The following is an 11,070-nucleotide window of genomic DNA, read 5'->3' on the forward strand; positions in this document are numbered from 1 at the left end:
TAATTGAACATCTACTGAATCTTCATCCGACTCGCCGAGTTGTATGAACAACTCGTCGAGTTCATCTTCAACTGATGAACAGGTCCTGTCCTTGACTCGCCGAGTTGTATGAACAACTCGTCGAGTTCATCTTCAATCTTAAGAAGATTGCCTTGGACTCGCCGAGTCTGTTCATGCACTCGCCGAGTCCCATGAATTCCAGAACCATGGCTTAGTCCAGAACGTTGGGTCACTCCCCGGGACCTCCTGAAACCTTTCCACACTCAACTGGGTCCTTGACCCAAAACAGAAAAGGGAGTCAAGCCTCGGACTCGCCGAGTCCCAAGAACGACTCGCCGAGTCGAGTATGTCCAAGTCTCATTTTCTCGATTTCTGGTGTACAACACTTGCCTAAAAGGTAGATCTAGGCTCCTAGGACCGTTCTAGCACGTAAAGTTATGAACTTTACGTGCATGCATGGGACTTTTGAGCCTAAAGGCCCTAAAATGGCTCCTACAATGCATGTGGCCTTCCTTGAGTGCCAAAAGCCACTCCTTTCTGCCTTGTAACCCCTCCAAGGACCTAGATCTGAAACTTCAACCCCTAACCATGCTTACAATCATGGTTGGTGACCAAAATGGCTTAGAAAAGCCCTAAAATTTCACAAAATGGGATCTATCAAATGGAAGAGCAAGGTACATACTTTTTACCTTCAATGAGCTGAAAATGGTGCACAAACTCGGATCCCTTTAGCCTCCTCTTGATCCTTCAAGCTTTTCCTTCCCTCCTTGGATCACAAAAGCACCAAAGTCACTCCAAATGCCTTAGATTGCTTCAATAACGGTTAGGGTTTGCTATGGGGGTCTTCTAGGAGCAAATGGGACGAAGGAGGCCGAGTTAAAGTGTTTAAATAGGGTGCAAACCCTCGGATTAGGGTTTTTGTCCAGACAGGGTCTACTCGCCGAGTCCGGGACCTGACTCGCCGAGTCCATCGCTTAAGTCTCGCGTCCCCTCTCGCTTCTACTCAGTGAGTTGATCCTTCAACTCGCCGAGTCCAAGGCCAAAAATGCAAAATATTTAAAGAACTACTAAAAAGAATACGTACCAAGAACCAGGTGCTACATGAGACTCAAGTGATTGAACCCATTCTTGAAGAATCACAAGAGAATGTAATCATTCCTTCGAAGACTGGAATGTTTCGAAGAATCAAAATGAAGTCCACTCACAAAAGCAAGTCTCCTACACACAAAGTGGTTCGAAAACCTCATCAAGGTGTGTTAATTCGAGAAGTGCCAGCACCTATTTCTCCGGTGTCCAAGAAACTAAGGGCTGAGGATATGGCCAAACGATTATCAAAGAAGAAGAAGAAGAAGACTCGAAAACTCGTGATTTCTACTGAGTCAACAGAAGATGATGATGAAAGAATTCCAGAAACTCCAGAGTTGACTCATCTCACAGAAAGTTCCACTCCTGAGAAGACAGTCGTCATACCACCCGAAGATTCGATTGCCAAATCAGTTTCTGAGGCGGTTCGAACTTCAGGCATCCCTGCACACGTATCTGATACGGATGCAAATGTCGATACGGGTGAAGGAGGTTCGAAAAATGAAGCTCAAGGTCACGTTACTTCTGCTCCTTTTGAACGTATTGTTTCTTTACCATTATCCACTACTCCTCTTACTTCAACCACAGATTCCCCAACATTCGAACACATTCTTGATCAACCCTTTACTTCTATTTTTTCTTCACAATCTACTGAACCACCCAAACCAACTTCACCTGTTCAAGAAACCGTGTTTATGGAGACAGAGACTGATAATGAGGGGTTTGGTGGTATGTTTGATGAATTGGATTTTCATGAAGAAGAAGAACAGTTTCCCGATCATATGTTGATGACCATGAAGCAGTTCAAAATCCTGAATCAGAAATTAAATTCAACAATTCAATCTCAAGCAGATCTAGGGGTGGTTCATCTGTTTCTAGTTTGGAGGTTGATTCACTGTTGAAAATGCTCGAAGCCAGAGTGGTTAGCAAAGTATCTGGAATGATTACTGACTCTGAGTCTCGAATTCTGGAGAAGGTTGATTATAATGATCAGAATAATGAACTTCGGATCAAATCTCAAAATTCAATGTTTACCAGTGATGTGAAAAATTTGAAGAATGTCGCAAAGGAAAAGCATGTTCTTTTTGTGCAAGAAGTGAAGAAGGTCAGGGAGGATGTAAATTTGCAGATTCACGAACTTCGTGAAGATATGCAAAAAGAAATTGTCACTGTTCAACAAGATTATGCATCATTAAATCAAAAGGTTGATATCATTTGTGATGCAGTCACACGTTTTGTTAAGTTGTATGAAAGTTTGAGTCCTCAACTAACTCAAATTTCAACATCCGAAAGTGCAAGCTTTGAGGAAGTGCTTAAGTTGCTCAAGGAGTTAAAAGAAATTTCTGACAGGCCGGTTTCTTCTTCTTTGATCACTCCTGAATTTTTATCACTGAAATTTATCCATTTCGAAGCCATTCTCAACAAGCAACTTGCTCCTCTCTTTCGCATATCAAGTCTTCTTCCAACAACGATTGCCCCACCTGTTTTCACAGGGGTGCAAGGGGGAGAAAGAAAAACTAGTGAGTCGAAGACTAGTGGAGAAGATGCGAAAGTTGTGGGAAAAGTCTTTTCTTCGAAAATCCCAACAACAAAACCAGTAATAGTTTCTGCTGAACTGGTTACTTCAACTGTTGTAACAACAATGCCAATTGCAAGACCAATTTCAAAAGGAATTGTTATTGGTAAATCTTCAGAGACTGGTGGGAGTGGTTCTAATCCAAAAGAGACAATTGTCAATCCAGCCTTGAAAGATAAAGGGAAATCAATTGTAGTGGAAAAGTCGAAAGAGGAAAAGAAGGCTGAAGCAGAAGCTGAAATTGAAAAACTGAGGATTATTCAAAGCATTATGACTCAGCGTGCTAGTGATCCGAAGGGAATGGATAAAGGTGATCCAGCTAAACACTATAATTACGAAACAATTGAGGCCAAGGTTGCTTTTAATCACATGTATACATTCGAGAAGAAACCAAAGCAGAGTTATTTAGTCACGAATACTGATGCAAGCCAGCTGGGTTTTCCCATAAACGAAATGATGTTTATCATGCCTCAGTTCAAAGCAGAAGGGAATTTTAAAAATAAGGATGAAGGTACACACATGAAAATTCATTTTCATGCTGTTCTTGGAAAAGCCCCTGAGGAAGTTTAGTCTTTAATAAAAATCAAGAAGGTCATAAGTATGAAAAAGGATGTGATTTTCGAAAACACAGTCCAGAATGTTAAGTATGTGGTTGCCAGGGCAAATGGAAATATTTGCGAATTCACTGTTGCTAATTTCCCATTGATGAACTTGTATGATCTTATACAAGTTGCATTACTTCTAAAAGACAAATCATTTTCATTCCTTCAAAACACTGAACCAGATGAATTCAAGCTTGGAGTTACTCACATCAAGATTTTTATCGAAAACTATTATGAGTGCTTGGCACTAACAGATGTGGAATTAGCTACTGCCAAAGGAATGGAAATAAAAGCACCGATGGCTCCTACGAAGACTCAGGCGGAATTAAAGAAATATGCTGATGGTGAAATTTGCCTGAAGCCTTTTGGAATGGTCTTCGCAGGAAAAGACAAAGCTGGAAAAGCTAAACGGTTCTTATTCCAAGCAAGTGAAGTAGAGAGATATTCAACATCCCAATATACGAACTTGATTGTTCGTATGAATCATTGCAAGAAGAACAATGAAGGAGACAAGAAAGAGCTGAAGAAGATTATCTCCTGGTACACGGAGATTCGAAGAGTGTTACTGTATTCCATCACATTTCTTACGAATTGAAGACTTCGACGATTACAAAGGGGGAGATTGTAAGGGTCGAATTGTTGTAATTAGTCGAAGTATATTTTGTACTCTTCGAATGTTTTGTAATGAATTTTACTAGGGCGCTTTTATTCGAAGCTTTAGAGTCAATGCCTTAGTATATTTTTTGTACGCTTTCGGTTCCCTATAAATAGGGGTTATTTACTAGAGTTAGATAAGAGTTTTTACAGACCTGTCTATTTTCTCTGTAAACATTCGAAAGCGTAAATCAAGCTGAAACAAGATCATATTTACATCTGGTGTTCAATCTTGCATTCATACTTGCATTCATACTTGCATTCATACTCTGATTAATTCAATACTCGATTCATTGGTTCATCACACATAACATGTCGATATATACATAACAAATAATGTATATAACTAGTCAACAGACAATCAAACAGATCTTACAGATCAGTAAGCATATCATACATCCTAGATACCAGGATACCGATCTAACAGATCACTACAGCATACCAACATGCAATAACCAGGATAACAATCTAATAGGTTGGCCTTGGTGCCTTCGACCCGAAAGTACAATGAGAAAAACTCACCTCGCAAACTGAACAGAAGTTGATAAGGTCCCGACTCCGAATCACAGCTCTCTACGACACATATTCCCACCAATTGACCAATTCCATCAAAATCCCAAAATGCCCTCAAGGTCAAATGTGGTCAAACTTGGTCAAACTCAAAGTCAATTGGTCAAACCCACAAAGTCAACTGAGTTAACCCAATCGAGTCAACTCATCTTAGCTGACCCAGTACGAGTACGCGGGGCGTACTCCAGAGGTACGTTGAGCGTACTCCAAACCCTCTCAGTTGACCACCATCGGGGTGGTTGACCTTGTACGCAGGGCGTACTCTCGCATCCTTCAAAACTCAATAAGTGCTTAATGGCTTAAAACCCTCAGTTTGATCAAAAGTTAAACCACTTTTGTAAAAATCCCGACTAGGTCCTAATTAATCTCCGATTAATCCCTAGGCGTTACTCGACCGATTAGAGGGCGTCTAACGATTAATCCCTACATACATAATGAGTGAAACAATATAAAACGATGAAATTTTAACATTTTGAAGAAGTTTTATCTCAATGGAAACTATTTGAGGCATAATTAGTGTTGTATTAATCATACTAACCTATTTTGTTATGATATTAGTGGTATTTACGAACTTTGATATGATATTAGTCATATTTAATTTTTTAAAATTCAACAAATTAGCAATTAATGGTCCACGATTAATCCCCCGATTAATCTCCGCCTAGCCGATTAATCCCTTAACCCCAGTCCACCGACTAGCTAACGTCGAGCGTTTTTTACAACCTTGTAAACTGGTCAAAAAGTTAACGACCATCACGCTGTAACCAACTATTGATCGCGTCGTGATCAATAGGCGACAAATAGTTGTGAAAGTCCATGAGGTCGCACCATTATCTCAAGTTAGTCGTGCCGTGATTTCTGGCTTAACATCCTTCATTATTATGGACTTAATCATGTATGTCCAAAACCCTAAATCTCATATCTGACTCTTCTAAGTGACTTAATGGATAAAGTTTCTAACTTTATCCATTCTCATCTCTAAATCTCTTCAAAACCATAACCCTGAGTTTAAGATGATCAAAACTCATGTGTGGCTTAAAGGGAAAAGCATGTATAACCATTTTTCCATCAATAAACAATTCCATAAGTCATAAAATCCAAACATAAAGTTTTGGAGTTCTCCAAACTCTAAGAACTCCAAAGAAATGGACCAAAAGGGGACCAAAATGATACAATAATTAGATCTAAGTAAATATAGATCAAGTTGGGGACTTTATACTCACAGCGATCCATAAATATGGTAAGAATATTGTATCCAAGTTGCACCAAGACTTCCATGCATCACCATGAATTTGACTCCTCTTTAAGAATACCAAAAACAAATTCAAAACACTCAAATGAGGCAACCCTGGGGATTGGACCATAGAATATTGGTACATCATACTCACAAAGATATCGTCACCGCCGTTATCATAGTTGAATGGATGGAACAAATCAAAAGGATCTATATTTTTTGTTTTGAATTATTGAAATTATGTGTGCAATAGAAAGAAAGAAAAGAAAGGGAAATTGAGAGAAATGTGAAGTTGAGAGAAATGTGAAAATATGTGTACATATAAATAGAATTAAAATGAGATTTTTTTTATTTGTGACTGTTTAACAACAATCTAAAATATGATATTTTATTCGAAAATAACTCCGTTGCGTCCCGTTGCCACAATAACGCCGGATAACGCCATGGGGGCGGTGTGCTAGCCGTTATAGCGTTGTGTTTTTGTTGCCACATCGGATTAACGCGTATGGGCGTTGCCCCTACCCAACGGTCCAAGACATGCCTAATTTCTTTATTCACCCTCTCCCCTCTCCTTTTAAAGGTTGAAACCCTTAACTTTGCTTGGTGACCAATGAATAATATCTTTCTTGATTGCAGCTTTTGGGTGGGAATGCAATAGAAAGACTCTATTTTGGGTTATCAAACCTTAATTGGAATTCTTGTCCAATTAGTGCTTGTAACTTCTAATGTACCTTGTTAGCTTTTTTTGTTGGATTTTGTAAAATTTTCGTTGTTATAAGAAAACTCATTCAGTTAGCTTATCTTTACAAAACTTAAAAAAAAAATAGAATCTACTCATACCTCTTTACAAAACTTTTAAAAAACCACTATAGCAATAAAATGTAGTAATAGTTATCTAATGGAAGATCTTCCAAACATATTTTAAGAGTACACACCATCATTGACTTGCACATTTTAAGAAGGGTGCAGCATGGAAACGTGGTTCGAGAAAGTGGGCATCGGAGACCCAGGAAAGCAGATCACGGGAAGCCAGTGAAACCTCGATTGGCTCAGTGTTCGAAGCGCGTGAGGCACCAATGGCAACCATCGTAATTAAACATCTCTAACGTGTCCAATGTCTCAATGAATCAACTATAAATACCACAACGATAAACTGACTAACGAAGGTATTCTGAATTGATTGTTGTAAAGCTACACACACAACTCTGTTCATTTCGCTTTATTGAAGCTGTCGTCTTGCTGTAAGTTCATCTTTCTCTCTCTCCATCTTCTCCTTTCTCTCTCACACAGAACACAATGATATCTACCAATCTTTATTATTTGCTGAATTTGTGTGTTTGTGCTTGAGACACCTTGTGGATTGTTTTCTTGTAGTTTTTAGCATAATCAACAAGTGAGTTCAGATCGTTCTGTTTGGTGTACGTTTAATAAGATCTGATTGACATGGAAAATCGCAAGGGCGAGGTATGTTTATCTCTTTCTCTATCACTGTTCACGTTCTCCCTGGCTTCTTATTATTTCTATATGAGAATATAGCGGTAGATAACTCAATTTAAGTTAATTTTTCTGTAATTCTTCTTTGTTTTGTTGGTAGAAAGTTGAGAAAATGATGTTGTTTGAACATCGATAGGGTTTGATCTTTCAATTTCGTTTGTTTAGCTGAACAAGTAGCTCCTATCTCTGTTCAAGAGTAAGGATGTGAAATTTAGGTTTTGAGGCGTTTGCATTTGATATGACTGGTAAAATTCCATCGTAAAACGATAATTAGGTCAAAAATTTTAGGCGTTAGTAGGGCAGGGATGAGGGCTGTTTTGAGCATACTGGCTCCCACGCTTGTTATGATTCGCGTTTCGTTATCCATAATTGGGGGTGGCAACTTTAGACTGTTTAGGAACTATAGATTCGGATTTGAATAATCAAATGATAATGATATTCATCTTTGACTTAAGGAAAGATATGATCATGACACCCACTAACAAAATTTTATTTCGATCACAACTGTTTTCTCAACAGTACAATATACAATTTCCACAACATAAGATGCAAATTTTGCTAACTTTTTTAGTTTTTTTATATATGACACTCTTTAAAAGATTCATAATTTGGAAAAAGATAACTCCATTTGTCCATTAAAATTGCAGTCATTAATATTTTTGACAAAGTTTCAAGTTAATTTTTTTTGTGCAACATAATGATTCTCTATTGATCTTTATGAGCTTACCCCTACAACGTTTTCGTGCCCCCCTTCATTCTTTCTCATTCTCCGTTAATGTTTAATGCAAAAAAAAAAAAAAAAATTAAACATTTTCTACAAGTTAAGCCATTGTTTATCATATTATCTCAATATCATACTCCATTAATTGTTGCATTTTCTCATCTTATCTCAATAAGTCATATAGGCTCCATTTGCTACTTAGGACCAGAAGATTGGGAGTCCCACCTGTCAATTTTTGTCCCGCCTAAAAAGGTGGGACATGGGTCACTTTCCATCTCTTGTCTGTGAAAAAGACATAAATGCCCTTCACATCTTCATAATAAACACAGCAATGAAAGTAGGATGCTATTTCTTGCATCCAACACATAAAAAATATTGTTTAAATGGTGTAGAAAAATGCACCATGGATGTCGGTCCCACAATTTGGGGATTGGGACCAAAAGGGACCTCTCCCAGACTACTCAATGGATTTCTCAAAGATAAGAGAGATGAGGAAACAAAATAAGAGAGATATATCAAGGGCTAGTATTGGTAATGAAGAAGAATTTGTTTCCTCCAACACTGCAAAACTTAATACAGCAAATAACAGTGCTCCCCACCATAGTTATGATGAGGATCACCACTCTCCAACTGTAAGCATTTCATTATTTGTTCTCCAATATCATAATAATCCATTTTAAATGAGTTGAGTTCTTATTTTCGAAAATTTTAGTAACTATTCAATTAAATGCTACAAATATAAACTTGGTTTGGTATGCAACAAAATAGTTATTTTATACAAAATACCGGTTGCATAATTTGTGTTTGTTGTATAAATTGGTAAAAGAATGAAATTATTGCATAAATTTGTAAAAAGGGTATTTATGTCTTTTTCCATAGACAGAGAGATTATATTCTTGTCTTGGGTAGGTCACAAAGAGGAAAATGTTTTGTTTTTTTTTTTTTTTTTTTTTTTTTTTCTATGTATTAAAAGCTTATGGGTGTGACTTAGTACCCTAGGTAACAAGGAATATGCTGAGGGCATGTGCAACCATGTTCTCACATTATAATTATAATACATAGTTGGCATGGAATGTTTTTTTATTTTTTTTTAATGCAAATATGCAAGTGCATACTTTTTATTCCCTGACTAACCCTAATCATTGATGAAAAGATTTTTCTCTCCCCAATGATCAAATCAACCATTTATTTTTCTATTGCCTTTTCAGTATTAGTGCAAAAGAAGAAGTAACGTATTGATTTTTTTTTAAATTGAGCTGTGAAACCTAATGGAATAGTGTGCGTTTTTAATTTTAAAATTTGATCGTATTTTCTAAAAGCACAAAATTGTGATGCTTTGATATGGTATACAGTTCAATTAAGTATGTATGATTTCTTTTAAGCAAATATCTAAAATATCTTCTTACCAAAACAAATTATTAGAATTTTTATTATGTTACAGAATTATTTACTAATGGATCATTGTAAACTGATGCTGGATCTTAGAAAAAAAACGTATACGTCAGATGTTTTAAACAACTAAAATGAAAATATTTACGATGAATAAGATAAAGGAGGAAATAATCAATCAAACAATCACATCAATTGCTTTTTTTTATCTATAAATAAGTAAATAAATAAATCGTGAGTGACAATATAATATGATGTTGTTTTTGTTTTTCCGAAATTAGTCAAAGTGAATTGTCTACATTTTAGTTATGGTTAGTCTTATAATTGGTTTAAAGTTATTTGTATTATTTTAAATAGAAAACTATAAATGAGTAACAAACTTATTTGCGTTCATCACAAAACACCATTAAATACGGGTATTTTGTGAGCAAAAGTTCTGTTAATTAACTTTTTAGTAGTATTTATTTTTTTTAAAGAATGGTGTTTTGTGAAAAAAAATTGTTACCTGTGTTTATGAAATTAACCCTTTTAGTAATTTGGTGTTGAAATATTATTTGATTGACAAGTTTTGAATTAATGAATTGTATTTGTGGGTTTAGGTGAGGAGAAGCATTTTGAGCTACTTCAATTGCTGTGTAAAAGCTTGATCCAACATGACCTGAAAAAAAAAAACTTTTTTTCTGCTTTTGTAGTCGAAGAAGCGTTTAGCTGCTATGTTGTTTGTTCATTCTTTTTGCTTTGTTTTTCAGTCAACTTGTTAATGAAACGAATGCGATTTGTGAATTTGTGATCATGGTGGGGATGCGTGCATAAGTGGCACAAGTAACTAGAAATGTGTAATTTCGATTTGACTGATTTAGGCTGTAAAATGTCGATCAGAAGGATTCATTATAACACTTTCACAAAACAAATGGTGACTTGATTTTGTATGAAATTTATGTTTTTTGGGCCTCTTACAAAAGAAGACTTATAAAAAAGGATGTTATTGCTCTTATAAGAAGATTCTAATGTCCAAAACTGGAAGTGTCGAACTAATTGTTAAAAGTATTATGTGGATAGTGGATGGGGAAAAGAATGTAACATTAGGCAGGTGGAAGACCTGGCAATTCGTGTATTCGTGTCATGAAAACGTGTTAGCTACGAATTTGACACGATACGATTACACGATGAGAAATAAGCTTTATCTCAATTTTTAAGATGTATTCGTGTCGTGTCGTGTCTCTCACAGATTCGTGTCTTCGTGTCTGAAATTGTCAGGTCTAGGTGGAAGGGAATAACGATAAATTCATAAAAACTGGGACTTGCTTGTAAAACAATAAAGCCCAATGGTTGGGGTTCGGCTGGTAACGAATCAAGTTGGGTTGACTTGGACTTTACTCTTTAATAAAAGTGAAAAATAAAGCTATAATTAAAACAAAAGGACAAATAAGTAATTGTTAATTTAAATTAGATTACAGTAAAAATCATTCCTAAATGATCGTTCGTCATCAGATTTCTTTCAACTTTCACCAATCATCTAGATTTTTTCTAATCAACCCTCAATCAAACAGCATCCAATGTTAATCAATTATCAACATTCATCAATGACACTTTCATAAACATCATTCAATAGTCAACAACATAAATTCGATAAATTCGATTTTGGTGATTACAATCGAACCTTCAACTCTATTTTAATATTATTATATCTTCAACATCTTCAATTAATTACACTCCAATGTCATTAGATATTCGTCATCGATAATCA

General features: G+C 36.2%; 1 protein-coding gene across 1 annotated transcript; it reads left to right on the top strand.

Moving 5' to 3' along the window:
- The first annotated feature begins 6,851 nt into the window (after positions 1 to 6,851).
- Positions 6,852 to 10,257, top strand: LOC145108653 (uncharacterized). The gene is made up of 4 exons (XM_079045703.1): positions 6,852 to 6,960; positions 7,094 to 7,183; positions 8,327 to 8,566; positions 9,923 to 10,257. Exons 2-4 carry the CDS (start codon positions 7,163 to 7,165, stop codon positions 9,968 to 9,970), a joined length of 309 nt encoding a protein of 102 aa, XP_078901829.1. The 5' UTR covers positions 6,852 to 6,960; positions 7,094 to 7,162; the 3' UTR covers positions 9,971 to 10,257.
- Positions 10,258 to 11,070: the final 813 nt, after the last annotated feature.

Source organism: Lactuca virosa, chromosome 4 (genome assembly GCF_052849685.1).
Source record: "Lactuca virosa cultivar CGN04683 chromosome 4, Lactuca_virosa_CGN04683_v6, whole genome shotgun sequence".
Lineage (NCBI taxonomy): Eukaryota > Viridiplantae > Streptophyta > Magnoliopsida > Asterales > Asteraceae > Lactuca > Lactuca virosa.

Bases quoted from the DNA above. Each gene is read 5' to 3' on its own strand.
- LOC145108653 (XM_079045703.1), top strand. From the start codon at position 7,163: ATGGAAAATCGCAAGGGCGAG. The intron at 7,184-8,326 runs GTATGTTTATCT...TAAATGGTGTAG, and splicing joins TGGAAAATCGCAAGGGCGAG to AAAAATGCACCATGGATGTC. The intron at 8,567-9,922 runs GTAAGCATTTCA...TTGTGGGTTTAG, and splicing joins AGGATCACCACTCTCCAACT to GTGAGGAGAAGCATTTTGAG.